Below are 24,085 nucleotides of genomic sequence, written 5' to 3'. Positions count from 1 at the left end.
TGGGGACCCTACAAAACACGAATTCAGGAGAGCTACATTTTGAATAATCAGGATATTGAATGACCTGTTGTAAATCCTCTCATGTGCATTGCCACGACTCAACTTCAGGTAGGAGGTTCAGGCTTTCATTGCGAAGTTGGTAAGGTGGACTATCCAGCCTCAATTTGGTTGTCAGGTCTCCATCACTCAATAATTGTAAGTTGTGTGCAAGGATTTACTCTCACTAGCACTAAGCCCTGATAATTGGGTATTGTAACCTCGAAAACAAGCAGACGCTTACGAGATTCAAGCAGAGGTTTCTGGGGTATTGTAGTCCTATTCTGAGATAAGATAAGATATTTGAGCCTCCACTCACTATGCTTTTAAATAGGCACTATGATTTTAAACAGCATTTATACATGCAATGGGAATCTCAAGCAGATGTATAGGGGCACAGGCACATTAATCCTCATGGACACATGGGCAGTCTGACTCTTGAACACAAAATGATCACCCAGTTTCTCCACCTCAGCTTTCCCAGGTTAACTTAGAAATATACGCATGAGCCCCAGCATAAACTAAATGTACTATTGAAAGAATGAGTATAGATACACTGCGTACATTAATTTAAAAAAAATAAATGTATCAAGCATAAATACCCGCCCCGACGATGGAGATTAATGATAGCGCAATCTGCCGAGGCTATTGCTTCAACTGATACATAGAAAAACTATGATGGGAATACATTTCTGCTTACTTACACCGCACAAGAGGAAGAGGCGCATCCGATGAGATATTGACTTTTGGTATGCCTTTATACTGACAGCCATTTAAACGGCTCATGTACATACACACAAACAAACACATGCCCGCGCAGGAAGATAAGAGCACGATAGTGCACTAATGCATTAATGCATGCGGTTCCTTTCTTTGTGGTCGTCACCTTGAAATAGCGCTGTCCACTGTTAAGAATTCATGAATGAACTTGTTGATGCAACCTGTTTGAGTTAAGCGTGAGCTTCAGGAAATGTGAGGATAAATTATCAGGACCTGACCAACTAGGAAATGTGATGCTATCCTTTCAGCACCGCGCATCTAAAACATTTGAAACACTGAATGTGCTTATACAGCCCAGACTCCTACAATAATGGCTTCAGTCACGATTAAGCTGGCCCAAACATTCCGGGGACAGCTTCGTCCTGTTAACTTCATTTGCGTACCAACCTCAAAATATCCCCGCAAAAAGCGCGAACAGAAGAGAACAGGGTCGTGCATATTCGACACGGTTTAGAGAGCACGAGGAAATAAAAGTACCACCAGCCTGTGGTTTCCAGAAGCATAAAGATGTGATTTTCGAAAAGGAAACACAATGCATCTAAGGCTGAAACAGATACAGACTGAGCACTAGTTCAAAGCAGGTTAATAGTAATTTCATAGGTACTTACACAAAAACTCCAAAGAGCAAAACTCGTATTCCAATTTCCAACGCCAGGGCGCGCATATTTTTCCTTCGATCTGGGGGTGACATTTTCATATTTTTGGGGAATCTGAGCGTAGTCCAAACAACAGTTCGACTGTCAAATGAGACAGTATAGATCTGTTCTCCCACTTTTAATCCGACTCAATAATCACTTCGGTGCGAGATGCCACGGGGAACATTCCTTTTCACCGTCCGAGTATACCCAGTCTGGCTGGTGTCAGAGCAATCTGAAACATTGTTTCAATTGGTTTCACTGAGGTGCTCAATCCCCCACTTAATTCTCCTCTTACCGGCAAATATATTTCTCCGTTCAGAAATGTTGGGTTAGGGAAAGCGAAAAACCGAGCTGTATCTGTGTAACAGTCCCAAGGCGTTTGCACTGCAGAAAGACAAGTCTGAGAGCGAGGATGCAGTGAAGCCCAAAGTAAATGTGGAGTTTTGCTTGAACGTGCCGTTTTGCTTCCTCTCTCAACCCCCTCTCCCCTCCGCCTCCTTTCTCTCAAGGGGAATAGAGAAAGGTAGAGAGGGACACCGTAACAGATGCAACAGATGTAGAAATTCGAGATATGTTATCAATATAAAAAGGTGGCCTTTTGAGTTCTCAAGCACCCAAGGGAGCTTTTAACTCCCCCCTTCCCACTATAGTTCCTTAATACATATAGGCTATTCTTGGAGAATCACCAGCACATTTTCACCACAATATAAACCTGTATTATTAATTGCACATTGTCCTCTACTCTAGGGCTGACAATCACCGAAATGAGCAGAGCACATTCTAAAGAAATCTTAAGAGTAACACTTGTGCAATCATAGCCTTTGCAATTTCACTGAAACAATACCAACAAACTCGTTTTGGGTCTGAATAGTCTATGTAATAAGCTAAAAATGGGACAAAATAAATTGTCAACAAAAAAGAAAGAACATGCTGCAAATTGCTCTTCTGTCTAATGAGCCATAGGCTACAGCATATGTGGTAAAAGCGTAAATCTATCATTTGAGTGCTCTTTAACAGCAGTCCCCGACTCTCCACAGGTCCACAATCCACAGCCCACAACCTTTTCATTACTGTAATCAAGAGGCCATTCACTGCAGGGAAACAAAATGGTACAGTCTTTCAACATATAATTACAGCTTACTTACCGCACTGGTGTCTCTTTCTTTTGAGTTATTTCTATTGTCTACTCAGATGGCAGCAGTTTGGCTTGCTTTAGATGACAGGGGAAGAGAGACAGTTGACAGAGACAGGTGATATTTCCAGTATGAGGTAGACCTGGACATATCTACATAGCACATGTCCCTTTAATAACCCTGTCTATTGGTCATAGATGATCAGGTATGAGTGTGGCAAACTCGCAAGGCAGCAGAACTCCCATAAATCAGACAGGCCTCTGAATATTTTAGACCTCTAGCCCATAAAAGAGCCAGCCTGCTCACCACCTGCTTTCAATGTATGATGATGGGATGATGGGATGAGGGGCCTGAGCAGAACGAGAGGGGCCCTCAGGGGTTCATTTTAAGAACACACACAAACACACACACACACACACAGAGACAGAGACACACACACACAGACACAAACACAGAGAGAGAGAGACACAGAGACAGAGACAGAGACAGAGACAGGCACAGACACAGACAAAGACACAGACACAGAGAGACACAGACACAGACACAGACACAAACACACACACACACACACACAGACACAGACACACACACACAGACAGACAGACAGACAGACACACACACAGACACACACACACACACACACACACACACACACACACACACACACACACACACACACACACACACACACACACACACACACACAAACTCAAAATGCAGTATTTTCTTGTTAATAATTCTGTTTGTGTTTGGAGCCTAGTTGGTGGTTGAGTTGTGCGGATGGGAACAGTCTGTTGACATTTAGGTGTATACCTCAGTGCATTAAGACATTTGCACATATCTTCACACATCTCTGCACATGGTGTACATTTCCTCTGCATACAGCAATATATAGAAGATGATGGGTTCATGTAATATGGGGTGTGTACCACTGACACACAAAACACTCATACCACAGGATGCACACACGCACGCACACACACACACACACACACACACACACACACACACACACACACACACACACACACGCACACAAACATTTGTCTTATCTTTTCCAGCTCGCTAATGAGGACAAAACAACTGTGAATTCACATCAAATGCATCTGCAGGAAGCGGAATTCACATCAAAGCTTAGCAACACCACAGCTTGTGGCTTCTAAACGAAGTGGAAAAAGCACAGTTTACAGGAGGACTGTCAGTCAGTGGAGTCTTCACTTTACGTTAGTGTATTCTTCTCCCTGATCCTGTCTTGTTTTGAAATATTTATCACCTTATCAAAATGAGGGATATTTAAGTAAAATAGAATATATATTCCCAGTACCTCCTAATAGTTTAGTTAATAAAAGAACATTCTATGCTTCTTCCAGAAAGCCTTTCTTCTCATCCTTCCTAATTATCACTCTTCTTCTGCGATCAGAATGAGTCACTGACAGAAGGAGTGTCTTTCCTCACTTTAATAAGGAACAGTGTGGCAGTATTTCAACTCTGAAACTGGGCCAGTTTTACAAACCTGTGCCTCCAACGAAACAGAAGATTAGATGCATGTTTGAGATGAACTACTTTTAATAATAGATACAAAGCAGTAGGTGTGTGTGTGTGTGTGTGTGTGTGTGTGTGTGTGTGTTTTCTGAGTCAGAGTTAACTACAACTACAATCATTACACTCATTCCGACTGTAGGATGAACATGGCTTTTTGGTTGATGAAAAACTTAGATTACTCTCTCATTATTCAGAAGTGTACATTAGTCTCAGACTGAGTAGAGTGTCAAAATGTTAATGTGTTTTGGATAGTTTTTTTTGGCAAATGTACAACTTAAGCTAAACTAAAGTCAATTCCTTTAGTGATAAGGTGCATTCATTTGCTGAAGAATTCATCTGTCATTGTAAAATACACTCATGTATGATACGATATTTGTTTCTAAATTCACAGAAATATATACTGTATATATATATATATATATATACGCACACATACTGTACACACAGTACCAGTCAAAAGTTTTTATTTTTATTATTTTCTACATTGTAGATTAATACTGAAGACATCACAACTATTAAAGAACACATATGGAATTGTGTAGTAAACAAAACGGTGTTAAATAAACCAGAATATGTTTTGTATTTTAGATTCTTCAAAGTAGCCACCTTTTGCTTTCATGCCAGCTTTGCACACTCTTGAAATTCTCTCAACCAGATTCATGAGGTAGTCACCTGGAATGGTTTTCAATTAAAGGGTCTGCCTTGTCAAGAGTTCATTTGTGGAATTTCTTGCTTTCTTAATGTGTTTGGGACCATTAGTTGTGTTGTGCAGAGGTAGGGTTGGTATACAGTGAATAGCCATATTAATACTACTAGGACTACTGTACAAATCCATATTATTGCAAGAACCACTCAAATCCAGTCCATCATTACTTTAAGACATGAAGGTCAGTCAATCTGGAATATTTCAAGAACTTTGAAGGTATCCTCAAGTGCAGTCACGAAAACCATCAAACGCTATGATGAAACTAGCTCTCATGAGGACAAAAAGTTACCTCTGCTGCAGAGGATAAGTTCACTACAGTTACCAGCCTCAGAAACAGCCAATTAACAGCACCTCAGATCAGAGCCCACACACATGCTTCAAAGAGTTCAAGTAGCAGACACCTCTCAACATCAACTGTTCAGAAGAGACTGTGTGAATCAGGCCTTCATGGTCGAATTGCTGCAAAGAAGCCACTACTGAGGAAGAACAAGAAGAAGAAAAATGCTTGGGCCAAGAAACACAAGGAATGAATATTAGACCAGTGGAAATCTGTACTTTGGTCTGATGAGTCCAAATTTGATCCCCATCCCATCTGGTTTGCGCTTAGTGGGATCATAATTTGTTTTTCAACAGGACAATGACCCCACAGGACAATTGGACCAAGAATGAGAGTGATGGAGTGCTGCCTGCGTCAGATGACCTGGCCTCCACAATCACCCAACCTAAACCCAACTGAGATGGTTTGTGATGAGTTGGACCGCAGAGTAAAGAAAAAGCAGCCAACAAGTGCTCAGCACCTCTGGGTACTCCTTCAAGACTGTTGGAAAACCATTCCAGGTGACTACCTCATGAAGCTGATTGAGAGAATGCCAAGAGTGTGCAAAGCTGTCATCAAAGCAAAAGGTGGCTACTTTGAAGAATCGAAAATATAAAACATATTCTGGTTTGTTTACTTCATAATTCAATGTGTTCTTTCATAGTTTTGATGTCTTCAGTATTAATCTACAATGTAGACAATAATACCATAATAAACCATTGAATGAGAAGGTGTGTCTAAACGTTTGACTGGTACTGTGTGTGTGTGTGTGTGTGTGTGTGTGTGTGTGTGTGTGTGTGTGTGTGTGTGTGTGTGTGTGTTTTTGTCTAAAGCAAATTAATTCACCTCATCACTAAAGGAATTGACTTTAGTTTATCTTAAGAACTTGTAAATTAACTATCCAAAACACATTAACATGTTGACACTGTACTCAGTCTGAGACTAATCACAAAATTCTAAAGAATGAGAAAGTTGGTCTTTGTGTTTTAGTGACCAAAAGCCATGTTCATCCTACAGTTGGAATGAGTGTGATGATTGTAGTTGTAGTTAACTCTGATTCAGAACCACAAAAGTGTTTGTATTCAGATAATTTACAGTTCACTGAACGCCACAGAGTAAAGGACAGGAAACTCTGTCACCTGATCATCACGATCTTCAAAAAATAAATGTAAGATACGTTTTTTCCATGTGTAGAACATATCATGCACATGTTTGCATAGAAGTCATGTAATCATTAGTTAAACGATGTACAGTATATCTTGTTTATAAAACAACTGCAAATCATCGTCTAAGAATCAATTTAGTGCAATGCATTTCTCTTAAACCACATTCTGCTGAATTCACAATAGCTGCCATGTGTTGAATATTCATTCAAATGAAATTCTATGTGGAAAGATTTTTTGCCATCCACATTCTGGGGCTAATGTGGTATACTGATTTTGCTCTTAAAAGTGCAGTGGGAGGAATTTCATATGAGTTCACAAATGAAGTACTCCAGAGATGATCAGGATCTGATTAAATAATGTAATCAATGCCAGTAATTAACCTGATTTACCTGATAGCCCTTTCAGTAACACATTTTATTTTGACTCACAATAACATTTTATGGAACTGTAGTTCTAAAGACCATGAGAAGAAGTTTTGACTGAGCAAAGATAGCATGGTTGCAAGCTAATCTAATGACAATGTCATATATTCTGACATTTAAAAAATGTAATCTCAGGATCCTCTCAGAACAGATATATTGAGCGATTACTTATAACTAATTAAGTTAGCCATGCAAATTGAGAATCCAATCTGGTAGGCTTATAAAGCACAGGTATTTCATCAGTTCAAACTCATTACATCGGAATTCATCAAAATGTAATCTCATAATGGTGATCATAGCTGATCACAGCATCAGGACCCACACTTGTGTGGTATCAATGAGCTCAACAGCTTAACATTATTTAGTAAGAAATAAGGAGAACAAAACACATATGTTGCCATTAAAGTCAAAACTTTCAATTGTTTTGGAATGATCATTACACAAAAACAACCCTTCACACATACACTCACAGAAACAACCCTTCACACATACACTCACAGAGTTGTAAGATGCACAAACCAACCTGAGGGGGGCACCAGGCAGACAAAAATAAAATTGTTTAACACATCAGTATTTAAAGTAATGAACGTTTGTACTTTCTCAGTGTCTGGTTTTAGCCATATTTATTGCATGCATTTCTGCCCATGGCACCATAAAATGCCACAGCAAAGGCCTAAATGGATGAACATTTATTGTTTCACATGAGCACACCACATTTCATTGTAAAAGGTCACTGTGGTACAGTGGGACAAGAAACAGCACAGCAACATGTGCTTCATCCCAGACCATCACATTTAGGAAAAGAGACATCACATTTCATGATTCCTCTTTAGAAATATGTTGAATAAGCCAGAAATAATTTTCACAATGCTCAGGTTGGAATGAAAAAGATTTAAACCGTATGGAAACGACTTTCGTGCGACATTCCAAGAGTTGTTACAAGATACAATTGTGAATATGTTCCTTACATGTAACATTGCCTGGTTGCCATGGAGCAATTTCCCAAAAATCTTTATATATAATGGTGAATAGTTTTCACTTTCCAGGTTTTTCTTTTAGTTGGATAATGCTTATTTCTGTCCGACTAATAATGCTTATTAATCTGGCATTGTAAAATACACTCATGTATGATACGATATTTGTTTCTGAATTCACAGAAATATATACTGTATATATACAGTATATATACAGTATATATATATATATATATATATATATATATACACGCACACATACACATACACATACACATACACACAGTACCTGTCAAAAGTTTTTATTTTTTATTATTTTCTACATTGTGGATTAATACTGAAGACATCAATGCTTATTAATCTGGCAGACTAACAGATTGCCTTTGGGTTAATTTTGGATTCAGTTTACTGATTGTGTCTGAGCAAGGCAAGATGGAAGGCAATCCACCTCTGCCATCTACTGGTGATCCACTTCCAGCTCGTTACAACACCATTCATGCAATCATACATATCTTTTCCATTGGGGCCAAAATCATCAATTTGACTGAAACACCAGAATATGGCTCCGCAATATTGTTCTTTGTATCTTATAACATCCAGAGTATACCTTGCATTTTATGAGTAGGTTGCTTGACTACAAGACCAAACCCAGGCCTCACTATCATGACCTCACTATCATGACCTCACTATCATGACCTCACTATCATGGCCTCACTATCATGACCTCACTATCATGACCTCACTATCATGGCCTCACTATCATGGCACTTCAATAGATCTCTCTTCAGAGGTGTGAGAAATGATGTCACTTTAATGGAATCACTGTCTGCTGAAGGAATATTCTTCTTTTCCCTGGAAAATAAACCCTACTTAGGTCAAAGTCTAGGCTGAGCTCTGGTCTGCCATGCTTCCATTAAAGCATCTGATTTATTTATGCCCGGAGCCTCTCCATATCAAACTGGTGTATCCTGATTTATTCAGCACTCACCAAACTACCGTTATGTATTATTCAGATGCCTTGCACTAACAGAGAGCAAAGAGAAAGCCATGTCAACTTTCATACTGTTCATGACATAAGTGTGCATGCCTGCTAAGACAGGTCTACGCTGCCAGGCCAGACCAGGTTACAAAAAGACTTTCTAAAGAAGAAAGAACACACCCTTCAATCTGCAGATCTGGAATGAGAGAAGCACTTGCACTCTTTTCATGCAAATGAAATAGAATAGGTGGTGCTATATATAGCCACTATAGCCGCTATATATGGCCTAGAAATATCCGGGAAAAAACACCATTCAAAGGTAAGATTGATCAAAGGCCTTTGCAGAATCTCTGTGGACAGTCCTCTGTGTCTGAGATCAAATAAAATTTCTCTTTACAGGAAGAACACATGAGAAATATATCCTCATACCAGATTCTAAACCCTGGGTATAGATGCCCAAGCCTACTGAGGAGGAAACTACACAGACCTAGCAACTGTGAAGAATGAGAGAGAGACCAGAAATATAAATCATCTAGCACGGTCAGCGGGATTCTGCTATACATGGAGAGGCCCTTACAGGACCTTCAGGGAATTGGCCATTAATGAGCCAGATAATAACTTTCAGAGCCAGCCCTGTACTGTGGTGCCATTCAGTCAGTCAGGCGGCTGGAGTGATGATTAATTATATTATGATTATAACACATGGTTTCTTTTACAGTACCTGAGAGAGATGACAAGAGCTGGTTGATATCCTTGTGTGAGGTGTGTGTTGGTGCATCTGTATCTCTGTGTTAAACCAGGTGTGATCATGTCCACAGATGTGGTGGGACTGAGGATGACCGTGAAATCTCTCAGAAATTTAAGGGAATCTGAAATCAAAGACTTGGTGTTGCGGGAGGTGAGCTTGTGCTGTTACACCTCTACTGATATCACTGTTCTTTTTTTAACATGCCATTAAAGAAGCATCATGGAGTTTTGGTTTAAAAAGTAGCGGGCTACCTCCCTAAAACCATGCAAAAACCTCGCAAACAGCACCAGCACACCATTGCCACTAATAAAAGCGTTCTATGTAAAATAATTATAACACCAATAACTCACCATTCGTTGGGATACTGCTGACTGAGTGAGCTATATAACGGTGCCGATGTGCCACCTGCAGGAAACACTATGCCACTACAAGCACCACTCCAACACCACATGTCCTTGGACAGTTTGACTATACTCAACCATACCAATACAGAACAGCCTTTGATCCTTGCAGTAGTACATCTGATCATACCACTGCGGGGTCAGACATCTGTACCAATGTAATCCCCACCCATTGCCTTTGAATATGCAACCTTCATGATGCTCTGTGAAAACACTGTCCTTTGCGTTAAGCTAACCTCCTCATCTTTACCAATACAATCAAATGTTTAAAAACATGGTTGGGTTGATTTTAACATACTGATTTTCACTAATCTTTCCTATTTATATATATAAGATGTCTTATATGTGCACATATACTTTTACAAACATTCTGCTGGCATCTTTCTTTGCGATTTTAATGGTAATTTAATTCATAGACCTGTATCTTTCCATTTACACATGATTAGTTATGTTTCTTTCGTTGTCAAATAAAGGGAAAGACACAATCTGAGGACTATTTTTGAGCATCGCTCAATTCCCTTCTAAGCAAATATTATGAGCTCACCTCTGAGCATAGCCTAAAACTATGCGTGGATTCATTGGATGGACTAGAAAGAGTTCAGATTGAGACTTCATTTCACACAATGATGTGGCATTACCGGACATCGATCATGAGCAAATCCAAGTAACAATTCAATGAACTCAAGTATTTCCTTGAATGTTGAGATTTCAATGTTGAGGTCTTCTTTTTATAACCCCAGCTAGGATGACATCAAATCACACCCCAGCATGGGCTCTGGTGTGGACTGGCCTTAGGTCTTTAACAGTTTGGGTGAAGAATCAGTGGACCAACACTCACCATGATGAGTGCAGAACAGATAAATGTACAGATTTTTTTCTCGCTTTGACTAAGAGAGAAAATCTTATAAAGGTTACCAAATGACAACAGAGGGGTGATGGGGGACTACAGAAGTGTATTCATAACATGGTTATTCCCAGGCGCTTCAAGCGATTGTGGAGTGTACGCAGTGGTGGGCGCCGTCTCCTCAGCCTCAATGTTTCCCTCCTCTCTCAGGGCGAGCTGGGGACTGGTTGTGCCTACAACAATACCTGGCCCGACCCCAACTCGCTGGCTTTGGTGACACTCCCTTTTTTCTCTCAGGACAGTACACTCATGCCTGTTTTCCAACTATTGCTAGATTGCTAGATGGGTTGCTAGAGTGCGATTAAATCATTCAGCTAGTCCATCACTGTACGGATGCAACAGTGTTGTCTGAGTCTTTTTGATTCCCCATCCACCAGAAAACCTCGCTGAACACGCCAGTCTCGAAATGCTGCCCCTGGTCTCTGTGCAGTTCCTCGGGCGCCCCAAAGCGGCAGAACATTTTGTTGACCGGGCATTCAACAGTGGTGGCAGCGCTCTGGTCAGGGACGGCATATGACTCTGGCCACTTCATCAAAATAGTTCATGGCCATCAAGACTTAACGTTTCCCCTGGTCAGTGACAGGAAATGGGCCCAGCACATCCACAGCCACCCGCTCCTTAGGCACCCCCCACCTGGTATCATTGCAGTGGAGCATGAGAGCGCCTGGCCGGTCCCTTTTTGCTTTGCAAGTGTTGCACCAATGGTCACGCAGCTGTGCCAGTGTCCTGCCAACAGCCTTAATTCATCCTGAATGCTGGCCAGCCAGAATGGGTGTTGAACCGCATGGCCTGCGATGAGCACTAATGCTTTCTTCCCTCTTGTCTGAGCTCTCTCCCCGGTCACTCAGGCAACGCACATCTCTGTTGCCGCCCAGCCTGGTGGTCTTGACTTCTCGGTGCCAGGTAGCGTGCTGGCCTGGGTGAGGGAGATGGTGGACCCATCACCCTGTGTCACCCTCCTTTAGTCTAGACGCTGGAGGAGCAGGATTGTGGGATGCTGGTGCTAGACAATGGTGTGCAGCATGCCCGGCCTCCCCACATCAGTAGCATCCATCTGGCTGGGTCGACACTCACTGGGGGCCCCGCTTTGGGACAGAAACGCTCTGCCTACACATACCCATCTCTACCACACTGTCATGCATACCCCACTCATGATACATCTTCATACCCTGTGCTAGCCTATTTACCCGTAATGTAAAAAATTGCCACTACCGAAAGTTTTCTGTTTCATTGCTCTACTTACCCCTGTAATAGTAAGCCTACGGGTTCCTTATCTTACAGCTGTAGCACCTAAAACATCACTATTGAGAACACGTGTGATCCTTGATCGTTAAAGCTACCTATGGTCAGCTTATACCTTATGAAATGTGATGCATTAGCTAAGTGACTTGCTTTGTAGCCTCTTTTACTGTCTATGCTTCATAGTCTTACATATTTTGCTGTTATCAGAGAGATAACAACACACACATTTTAGAGATATAATGGATTTTATTTATTTTATTGAACAGAACAAGGTCTCTTAAGCAGTCATTTAAATGAGCAATAAAGGAGCAATATGTGATAATTTAATTTTGACAACATGTAACTTACCTTGAACGTCAAGGCCTCCTACTGCTCATGCCATTCTGCACTGACTGGCAGTAATATTATGCACAATGCAAAATACACATAACGACCTGTATAATAAAATACATTTTTGAGGTGTATTTTTGCCATGCATTATTAGCACACATCTCAGATTGATGAGAATTAAACATATTTCCTCAACTAGGATTTTTTAGGACTTTTAGTATGTTGTTCTGGACACCTCATAGAAATGATCTATGCTGAAAAAAATTATTTTACAATTAATTCTATTTTTGGCTCCAAAATGGGTTACTTTGCCTGGCCTACAGTGCCCTCCACAATTATTGGCACCCCTAGTGAATATGAGCAAAACAGGCTATAAAAAATATGTCTTTGCTGTTTATCCTCTTGGTCTTTCACTCAAAATATTCAAAAAAGTCTTACCTTTTCATTGAAGTCAAATAATTGAAAGAAAAAAAAAAATGTTGAGATTAAATAAATATTTTTCCGCAAAACATGTGTGCCACAATTATTGGCACCCCTAAAAAAAACTTATAATTAAAATCTAACTGAAGTATATTTCCAGTCATGTTTTACATTTTTCACCTGTTTGATAAGGAACTCTTAAGAGGTCAACCATGACTTCCTGTTCCACTGGCGTACAAATATGAGGTGATACAGGCCAAATTTCATTAGTCATTCATCACTATGGGAAAGACCCAAGAACACAGTGACAATGTGCGACGAAAAGTTGTTGAGCTGCACAAATCAAGAAATGGACACAAGAAAATCTCTTAACAGTTGAAAATACCCATTTCTACTATCATGGAAATAATTAAAAAGTTTAAGCGACAGGAAATGTTAAGAATCAGCCTGGAAGAGGACGTGTCTGTACATTGACCCCACGCACCGTGAGGAGGATGGTTCGACTGGCAAAAGAATCTCCAAGGATCACAGCTGGAGAATGGTAGAGGTTAGTTGAGTCTTGGGGTCAGAAAGTCTCCAAAACTACCATAAGACACCACCTATATCACCACAAGTTGTTTTGGAGGGTTGCCAGAAAAAAGCCTCTACTGTCAATCAACAACAAACTAAAGCACCTACAGTTTTCCAAATGTAAGTCAGACTTTCAATGGGACCGAGTTATATGGTCAGATGTGACCAAAATGAAGCTTTTTGGCAACAAACATCAAAGGTGTGTTTGGCGTAGACAGAAAGATAGCCATACAGAAAAGCACCTCATACCCAATGTGAAGTATGGTGGCGGATCTTTGATGTTGTGGGGCTGTTTTTCTTCCAAAGGCCCTGGACATATTGTTAGGATACATGGTATCATGGACTCCATCAAATACCAGCAGATATTAAATGAAAACCTAACAGCCCCCTCCAGTAAGCTTAAAATGGGCCGTGGTTGGACCTTCCAGCAGGACAATGATCCGAAGCACACCTCAAAATCAACACAAAAATGGTTCACCGACCACAGAATAAAGGTTTTGCCATGGCCATCACAGTCCCCCGACCTAAACCCCATAGAAAATCTGTGGGATGAGCTGAAGCCAAGTCTACAAACGTTGACCTCAGAATCTGAAGGACCTGGAGAGATACTGCATGTAGGAATGGTCTCAGATCCCGTTCCATGTGTTCACCAACCTCATCACGCATTATAGGAGAAGACTCAGAGCTGTTATCTTGGCAAAGGGAGGCTGCACAAAACATTAAATTAAGGGGTGCCAATAATTGTGGCACACATGTTTTGGGGAAATATATTTATTTAATGTCAACAATTTTTTTCTTTCTTTCAATCATTTTACTTCAATGAAAAGGTAAGATTTTTGTGAATATTTTGAGTGAAAGACCAAGAGGATAAACAGAAAAGACATATTTCTTCATAGCCTGTTTTGCACATATTCATTAGGGGTGCCAATAATTGTGGAGGGCACTGTATATCACAATACTGTGGATACCACTTCTGAGTGTGGCAAATTTACCATGTGTGATCAGTGGTAGCCTACAATGATTAGTGTTGTTGAATAACAAGTAGCTGACCTGAGTTTCAATTCCTGGGGACTGCAGACTGTATTTATAATAAATATATTTCAAGTGTATAATTTAATTTGTCTGTCAGAATGCAGCATCTTTCCGTTTATAGTGATCTTAAATGAATAGTTTACTGATATGCTGATCATTGATGGTGCACCGTCTGTTGTTATTCCTCGGAGCGACTTCCATGACAGACCAGCATGCTCAGTTGCTCAAATACATCCTTTCTGTGGTACGGCGGTGCATTGTTTTTACACAAAGTAATTCCTCTGTCACTTAAAACTGGTTGTTAACACCGCGGAAAAAAAATCACGAGTTGAGCATTATCATTTGTCAGTACTCTCGTCCAGATCCACACAATACGGAATACGAATACGCATTTCCGATAATGACCAGACTATACATGATCCCGCTCAGGATCTGCCCCGCGGGCCTGCAGTTTGAGACCCCTTGCTGTAGAGGTGTACATAACAATCACAGCAGTCGAAGTTTTAAAGTGAAACTGTTCAAGTCTGGACGGGCGTGGCTTGTCGGTTTCGTCTTTTGCATCCATATGCAAGTCTGATCAGATGTAGCCAGGTGTTATCAATGACACAGGGCGTCACAGACTAGATTATTCTGCTCGATCTAAACGTTTTCACAGTTGCAAAGGAGGGACACACGTTGAAACGACAGTCGAGGTTTCCTGCTCGCAGCGTTTGCTGTAAACGTTAGCCTATCAGATCGAAGTTCATGTCTCCAAACTGTATCATGACATGAAGATTTTATCAAGGTACAGTAGCCTATGGTTTCATATACCTAATATCGTATATGTTATTGTTGTTGGAAATATGTAAAAATGTCCTGGTATGAGAAATGTAACAGCTTATAATGTAGTAGCAGGGCTAGCTTTTGAAAACATAAGGGGCCAAACAGGTTTTTTGAAGGGAGATCGGGTTTGGTAGGTATATAGACTATTGTCCTATATATTGAGATTACATGCGTGACAAAAAAGAAAACAAATTTGGCTTGGGCTATCTAGCTTGGGTTGCTATGTAGTCACGTCAGTAAACGTTTTTCTTTTTTTTGGCATCAGCACAATTTCATATATTGTGTAATACCCAGGCTCAATGATTTACCTTGTGTTTTCTTCTTGAAATAGTCAAGAAGGTTAGATTGTTTCTTTATTAAAAGCAGAGTTTTTCAGCTGGGTGCGCGCCTCTTCCAACTTCGTGTGCACTGAGCAGCGCTTGAATCCACCCCGTCTTTCAGACGCTGCAATTAAGGTTCCACTCTGTTACAGTCTGTTCGTTGTTTTGTTTTCAGAGGCGATAATACTCCGGGATGGGTGTAAAATATTCGGGGCCTGATCGACCCAACGGCGCCTCTGGTAGTATTCACATAACTGAAAGTATAACGTAAGTTTCAACATATGATGCTGTTTAGGCTGGACATCTGCAATTATATGAATCGATTGTGTGTGCCTCTGGAAGGTTCATGCTGATTAAATTATTAGTCTTCCAGGAATCAGTGGTTTTACAGTTTACCTTGAGGCATCTTTTGGTTGGAAACAAATTTGAGCCATAGTTATGTATGGCAAATTGTTTAATTATGACAACAAAACACAATTCTATTTTGTGAGCACAGATCATTATGCTTCAAACCCAACTTGTTTGTCTGGTGTAATGCACCATTGCTGAAGCCGGCAGATCTCTGCATGCTCTCTTAACTGCCCATCGGTACTGTGGTATCTATAAATCTGGTTTGTTCTGCTTATCCCACAGGCTTTAAACCATGTCTGCCCATTAACAGTGACAACGTCAACGAACATGGCGGACTCAGCCATACTATCTGTGAAAAATCCTCACAAACCTGGGCTTGTGGATTTTGTCCATGACAGCACAGCATCAAAGCCAGTCAACATAAAAACCGAGTTTGATGAGGTTCCCGTCGACTCTTCTCCAGCAGCATGTCAGAACGTTCAAGACCTGGAAGTAACGTCTAAGGAGGTCAAAGCTGAAGGGGACTGGCTTGAAACCATGATGTGCTCTACACCATCTGTGAACATAGACAACACTTTGATTGACCTGAAGTGTGAGGCTTTAAAATCAGAGACTGGCGTGTTTAAAAATGACCCATCATCACCTCGTTGTATTGATACCATGGAAGATATCCTCCTAGAGAATGGTGAAAAAGTTGATTGTGTGCCAGACACTAACCCCAAAATGAGAAGGAAAACATGCAAAAAAAGAAAAAAACAAGGCAGGAAAATATTTGAATGTGACCAGTGTGGACTTAGCTTTCGGAGAAAAGATAATTTCATTGTTCACACTTACATTCACACAGGTGAAAAGCCATACAGCTGTTCAGTTTGTAAGAAAGGTTTCTCACGGGCTGATTGTCTGACTGAACATATGAGGATCCACACAGGAGAGAGGCCATATAAGTGTGATCAGTGTGACAAGACCTTTACAACAAGTGGACATCGTACCGAACACCAGTTAATTCATGCAGGGATCAAACCATATGCTTGCAGCTATTGTGATAGGAGTTTTGGTCATTCCACTGATCTTACCAAACACCAGAGGATACATACAGGGGAGAGGCCATATCCCTGTTCAAAATGTGCGATGGCATTCCGGCGTGTAGATACCTTAAACAAACATGTTCTCAGAAAACATGAAGGTGAAGGACCATTTACTTGTTTACATTGTGCTAAAGTCTTCAATAGTAAAGGGCATTTTGAAAGACATGTTAGGTCTCACTGTAAGAAGAAACAATGCTGAAGAAAGCAGTCTGTTGCATGAATGTACTATTTTGAATGTAGCATCTGTTCATTTGAAAATTCTCTATAATTAACTTCAATAATTGTCTAGCAACTGCATTACATTTCAGATATTTGTTTGTAAATGCAAATGCAAGTCTTTGAGAATCTAGTGGCAGTTTTTGTTTTACAGTTATTTGAGTATTCTGTTTTCCCATATTTTTTTCTGAAACCTTGTCCATGTGTAAGGCAGCCAAAATGGAAAACCCCAGGCTGGAAGGTTTACACGTGTCAGAACATTAGGCGACAGCACAATGCATTCGAGTGATATTACCACTGTGATAAATATGGCTGAAAAATACAATGAATCTATCTTCATTCTATTATTAAATAATAACCTACAATATTACCAAGCAGCATAAAGCCAGCTGTTAGAAGTAATGGCATGGCACACAAAGTGATATGAATGCTTACTGATTGAACAGTAATGCAATAAACGATACGCTTTAATGTTACAAGAATGTACTGTAAGGTAAAAAGGATACACTCTAAAGTGTTTGAATGTAAGGTAAAACCCCAAAAGGATACACTCTAAAGTGTTTGAATGTAAGGTAAAACCCCAAAAGGATACACTCTAAAGTGTTTGAATGTACGGTAAAACCCCAAAAGGATACACTCTAAAGCAGGGGTCTTCAACCGGGGGTCCGCGGAGGTACTGCAGGGCGTCCGCCAAATTATTTCATCTGAAGCATTTTACCCTCTTCCAAAAATTAAAAACGTCCAATAGGCTACATAAACAGATCGTAACAATTGCTTTCTATTCGTTTATAAAATAATACATAGGCTACCCATGAATCTTCACGCGATCATTTGATTACCATGGCAACATATGCACTTTTAGCTACATTTAGCTATCTGGTGCCAAAACATTACCTGCCATAACCATACAATTTAAAAGTTTTGTAATTTCTCGGAACAAAAGCTCCACGTCATACAGCACTGATGGCGGTTCAGATGATCTACCTTCAAAGGATGCCAACATGCCTTAATACCCAAACTGGAGAAAACACGTAAATATTCAAATAATTATCTGAAGTTTGGCTTCACCTACAAAGAGACCGATGGTGGCGAACTACCAGTGTGCGTGGTTTGCTCTTCCGTGCTATCAAACGAAAGTATGAAGCCATCAAAGCTGCAACGACACTTAGACTTAGAGACAACCCATGCTCACTTGAAAGAAACAAACATTTAATATTTCCCGTTTAAAATCTTTTGAGGGCCAGCAGACAATCAGCCACATTTGGCGAGCTAGCTTTAAACCCCTCTTATCAAGTTGCATTACGTGTCGCTCAGACCAAAACGCCATACATAATTGCGGAAAGTTTAATATCGCCAGCAGCTAGTAATATGTGAAAAACGATGTTTGGGAAGGAGGAGTACGTAAAAAAAACTAAAAGCATCCCTTTGCTTTTTTTCCCTTTCAATTGATGAATTGCCAGCTGATGTAAGGGCACAACTAGTCGCGAAACTCCCGAAAGCAGATTATTTTGCACTACAATTAGATGAATCCACAGACGTGTCAAATGACCCTCAGCTTTTAGCGTTTATGGACCAAAATGAGATGCAGCAGGAATTTATATTCTGTAAGCAGCTGCATGGACGTACAAAAAAGTTCAGAGATTTTCAAAGTGATCGACAATTTTTTCCGTGAACATGATATACCCTGGCCAAAATGTGTCGCGATGTGCACAGACGGTGCAAGAGCCATGTGTAACGCACTGAATGCTTCATAGGGAGAATCTTTTTTGCGAAAGACATGAGTGATGAATTGTCAAACGTCAGGCCTCTCACTAGGTATGAGATATTTCATCCATACTTAAGCTTCTCAAGCTACTAAATTCTTTGTCCCCCCCCCCCCCCCATTGAATACAGAGTAATGGCTAACTGTAAGAGAGAAAAAAAATTATAAAATTATAAACAGAATACATTGAAACGAGTTGTGTGTTAGAAATTATGTATCATTATGTTCAAACATGTGTAAAATATATGAATATCAGGCCTAAATTTGGGGCGGCGGGGGTGGGGGTCCCTGCTCAGTGTCTCTCTCAGCCAAGGGGTCCTTGGGCTGAAAAAGGTTGAAGACCCCTGCTCTAAAGGGTTTGAATGTACGGTAAAACCCCAAAAGGATACACTCTAAAGTGTTTGAATGTAAGGTAAAACCCCAAAAGGATGCACTCTAAAGTGTTTGAATGTACGGTAAAACCTCAAAAGGATACACTCTAAAGGGTTTGGTTGATGCCCTAAGATAACATTCTCTACCTAACAACAAGAACTAAAGGGAGACTCTAGTCAAATTATACAGCCATGGCAGGTACTTCAGATTGCAATGAAACCATGACCAGAGTGCTGTCCACATCACAAGGATCAACTCAAGACCAAACATGAATATACTACATTCATATACTGTACATTTGCACATAACTTGGAAATCACAATTATCCTGAGGTTCTTACTGAGACAATGGGGGTAAGGCTGAAGCAAGCAATCAGATACTAAAGGATGTGGTAATTAGTTAAACTGTGAGGCCATAGTGTGTCTGATAGCATCTAATACATGGGGTTTGCTGTGAATACAAACAGTCCAAGTTGAGGTATGACCACTGACTTTTGACCCCCTGGCCAAACGCTGTGGATGTCCATTTCTGGATTTAATTATTCTCAGAGTGAAGTTTGTGGATTGAATCATTTTCAAAGTGAATTTCCCTTACATACAATACCAGAAGTAGATGAACATGATTAGGTCTTAGGATTGTTCCAGTATGTATTTCCTCTGTTACACATTCATTTAATAATACTGAGTAGACTAATCTGTTGCCATTTTTCACTTTTTAAATGTGTGTTTGAGATTCCCCTAATTTGGGAAGGATGTCATATAGAGAAGGCCATTGTCTCCTATCCTTTACTGGCTTTGGGATCGAATCATAGACATTTTTTGATTCCTCTGATCTGCTATTTGCCAATTTGCTTACTTTGCACAACATGCAAATGTAGCAACCGCTGTGGGTTTGCCTTCATTTGCCATTTGATACTGATGGGTGTAAATAGACATTCTGCCTGATTGAGCTATCTGAGTGGAATGAAAGGATTGTCTGGCCTGTTGTTCTCGATCACAGCCATTGTCATTTGTATACCTACCTACTTCCCACCTAAAGCTTAATCAGCTATTGAACAGGACGCATGTATGTGTGAAATAAATCACTTGTAGACATTGTGGTCCCCACACTACAGCCTATTATGTGGGGGTGACAGAGATTACCAATGCTGGACATATTGTAGATACAGCATATGTAATGGTTTTGCAGACTTCCTGCACTTTTGTCTAGACAGCTTTATCAGTCCATCAGGCTATGTTCTGGTGTTTGTTAACACAAGTGATAATTAACTTACCATAAAATATCACAAACATCACATTCAGAGTTCTGAGAATACATTTCCATGACAGATTGATGGGTTTCATTTCAGAGGCCGTAAAAGATATGAGATATTTATTTTTGGGCAGTAGCATGAGATGTTTGCTTTCCGCACCTCTGTTGCATAAGGCTCAATGTGGAGGGTTTTGACTTTTGACCAAAAAAAGCACCTTAGACCATTAGTAGAATTAGGTTCACTGTATCAGTATGTGGGTCAGTATAAACAAGCGAAGGCAGCATAAAGAGGGATCTTCTTAAAGTGATTATTGAGGTATCTCAGTCTAAAAGGGATTAAATACAGCATGTCTTCAAATTGGTTCATTTGACTATAGGTGCAGTGAAATTTATGTGCCGCATAGTTCATTTTTATTGCTAGATAGAACGCAGCTAAGAATGTAATGCATGTACAAATCACTGAACCAACACCGACCCTTTTAAACACTGAAGACCCATTTGAGAGACGAGTGTTCAAGGGTGTGGCCGACACCAACTGGACTTGGCTTTGAGTATAGCCAATCTTTAGAGTGGATGGCCTATGCAAATGTAACCAGCAATAGTTGCTCAATGGGCTATTGGTGAGATGACGAGAGGTTGGATGTTTTAGTATCAAGCAGACCGTATACGTCTCTGAGGCAGAAAGAGAGTGTGAAGGAGTTGTGGACCTTACTGACCAAATAGAGATCTGTAACAACACTTGTGGTACGTTGCGATTAAAATGCTTATAGGACAAGGGAAGAAATGCCTGAATTCTTTAGATTCTGTAACACAAAAATGGCATTTGATCTCTTTCCTCTGCCATTTGGGCCTGTTACACATTCTGAATATTATTGGACTTAGGGTTAGTGTAACATTTCCATTAAACTATATGTATGGCCATGGAAAAAGATGTAAAATATGAATTGTTCTTCTGTAGCTTGACTGTTCTCTCTTAGCTTGACTGTTCTCTCCCTTGTACGTCGCTTTGGACAAAAGCGTCTGCTAAATGACTAAATGTAAATGTAATAGTCATTATTTGGTATGCACTGGTTCATGTCTTATTTGGACAACTATTATATATAGTATATATTCACATATTTCATCTTGCTCTTTAGTGGATTTAGGTCATAAGACTCTACTGAATTCTGATGTATTACACATTTAATTTGTATTTTATTTGTAATATGTATCCAATATACTTACTTCCTCATGTATTTAAACAATGCTTTATTTTGTATATCCCTAATGAATGTGTACCATGCATGTCCCTATATGTTTTGGTATGTTATGACTGTTGGCATTTATCTTTTATAATAACTAAGTTTAATCCAGGAGGCCTACAATCAGGGTGCCCTCTTTGATACTACTGTTTCTGAATGAACACAATTCCTCATTGCTTACAGGAAGATCATGGTTATGGTTACCCTTTTATTATTAGTCTCACTTTGTGTTTTATTCTATTTTGTGGATTCAAAGACCACAGCATGATGCCTCTTGTTCATGCTCAATTCTATAAATTATAAGTATTTTATTGTTTGTCTTGTTGCTCTGAGGTACTGCATCTCCAGTATGAGCAAGATTCTTTTATTCTTTTATTTTTTTCTTCCTATAATCTTTCTAGACTTCTTAATGCAATGGTTATTACTTGAGTGTTTTATCTAGAAACTGCATACAATAAAATGTGACTATTTGGTAATTCCATAATGACTATTAACAACTTATTTTTCTTAAACAGGAGACACTAATACAAAAGAATCTGGACATCCCTATGGCTGACTCAAGTCTCTTACCTGATAACCAGCCTCCAGTGCCAGACGGAATTAAAACAGAGTTTGAAGAAGTTCCACTTGACTCTTCACCAGCATCATGTCAGAGAAGCACAAAGCTGAGGATCAAGTCTGAACAGGTCAAAGCTGAAGAGGACTGGCTTGAGACCATGATGTGCTCTACACCATCTGTGAACATAGACAACACTTTGATTGACCTGAAGTGTGAGGCTTTCAAATCAGAGACGGAGGGGTTTGACAGTTATCCGTCATCCTCTTCTCTCAACACAGAACCTTTTCTCCAGAAGAAGAGGCAAAACATAAAATCAGACATGGATCACCTCGAAAATATTGATTCTGTGCAGGACATCAAATCAACATTGAGAGAAAGGTATAAACCAAAACCAAGGAGAACATTTGAATGTGATCAATGTGGACTCATATTTGGGCGTAAAGATAATTTCATTGTCCACACGTATATTCACACGGGTAAAAAGCCACACAGTTGTTCAGTTTGTCTGAAAAGCTTCTCACGAGCTGATGGTCTTGCTGTGCATATGAGGTTTCATACAGGGGAGAGGCCTTATAAATGTGATCAGTGTGGAAAGGACTTTATCACGAGTGCACACTTTAAAGAGCACCAGTTCACTCATACAGGGACCAAACCGTATGCTTGTCAACACTGTGATAAAAGCTTTGCCCATCCCAATGATCTTACCAAACACCAGAGGATACATACAGGGGAGAGGCCATATCCCTGTGCAAAATGTGGGATGTCATTCAGGCGCTCTCAGACCTTACGCAATCGTGTTTTCAGAAAACATGAACGCAAAGTATCTTTTCCTTGCTCTAACTGCACAAAGGTCTTCAAGACTGAAGGGCGTTTAGAACAGCATCTCAGGTCTCACTGTAATAAGAAACACTCAAGGAAGTAAGCAGAATGTTACACAAGATAATCTTATCTTAACCTGGAGGGTCACTTTAATGGAGTTACAATGGACAAGTTAAAAATGTGTTTTAGAATTAAAACTGGCCTATGCTAATGGGAATGTTTGATGTTTATGACCCCTCACCCAACCCTCCCACACATATATGCTCAGGTACTGTAGTTTGTGTTGTAGTTTTTTATTATCAAGTTTCTTTGACCTGAAATATTTTCTTGTCCAGGAAATAAACAAAACAGCAGTTCAGCATTTAACTTAAGAGTTGTAAAAAGAACTAATGGGGATTTTTTTTTTTACATCAGTGCTGTGTTTACCGAATAAAAGCATTATATCTTGGTTTTTTTTACACAGCGCCTGTCTATTGTCATCATTCTAAGACATGTATATAATGTATTAAGTTAGAACTTTTAGTGTCTTAAGTTTGTCTTTTCCTCTTCGATATAAGCTTTGAAACCAGACCGATAATAAACATTGACATAAAGATATGAGTATATGAGTTTAGGGTTCCATACCTGATGGAGAAATGTAAAATCTTTTCTATAATCATTTGCCGTTGGTTGTTGAAACATGGCTTTTCTGTCTCTGTTTGTGTGCTTAAAAGTGTACATTCTGTGTGTTTAAGCGAGAGCTGATAAGAAGATCTAATAGTCCTTCTATCCTACATTATAGACGCAAACGTTGCAAAAATTATAGTAAGATGACCTTGGACGTGGGGACCCATCATGTGGTTATCTCTGCTGACATATTGTTTTGGCGTCAGAGACACCAACTTCAACCTATATAAACCTTCTGTGGTGTGTTTAACTTTGCTTCTCTCTCGTCTGCCAAAACATGAG

The 24,085-nt window shown here is 39.9% G+C and overlaps 2 protein-coding genes across 3 annotated transcripts in view; one reads left to right on the top strand and one right to left on the bottom strand.

The window, feature by feature from the left end:
* Positions 1-2,261, bottom strand: part of plpp4 (phospholipid phosphatase 4) — a 43,626-nt gene extending 41,365 nt beyond the window's left edge. Inside the window, exon 1 of the mRNA XM_031578914.2 lies at positions 1,425-2,261. Coding sequence (XP_031434774.1) covers positions 1,425-1,513 — 89 coding nt within the window. The 5' untranslated portion in view covers positions 1,514-2,261. The remainder of the gene's footprint in view (positions 1-1,424) is intronic.
* Positions 2,262-14,779: 12,518 nt separating this feature from the next.
* Positions 14,780-24,033, top strand: LOC105909776 (zinc finger protein 239-like). Of its 2 annotated transcripts, XM_012838439.2 has the most exons (4): positions 14,780-15,123; positions 15,657-15,748; positions 16,115-16,374; positions 22,481-24,033. In XM_012838439.2, exons 3-4 carry the CDS (start codon positions 16,160-16,162, stop codon positions 23,238-23,240), a joined length of 975 nt encoding a protein of 324 aa, XP_012693893.2. In that variant the 5' UTR covers positions 14,780-15,123; positions 15,657-15,748; positions 16,115-16,159; the 3' UTR covers positions 23,241-24,033. The 2 variants fall into 2 exon arrangements, with proteins under 2 accessions (XP_012693893.2, XP_012693905.2); XM_012838451.2 differs by lacking the exon at positions 15,657-15,748.
* Positions 24,034-24,085: the final 52 nt, after the last annotated feature.

The sequence above is a fragment of the Clupea harengus genome, chromosome 13, assembly GCF_900700415.2.
Source record: "Clupea harengus chromosome 13, Ch_v2.0.2, whole genome shotgun sequence".
Lineage (NCBI taxonomy): Eukaryota > Metazoa > Chordata > Actinopteri > Clupeiformes > Clupeidae > Clupea > Clupea harengus.
The sequence above is the reverse complement of the archived record's forward strand: the minus strand, read 5'-3'. Positions and strand labels throughout refer to the sequence as shown.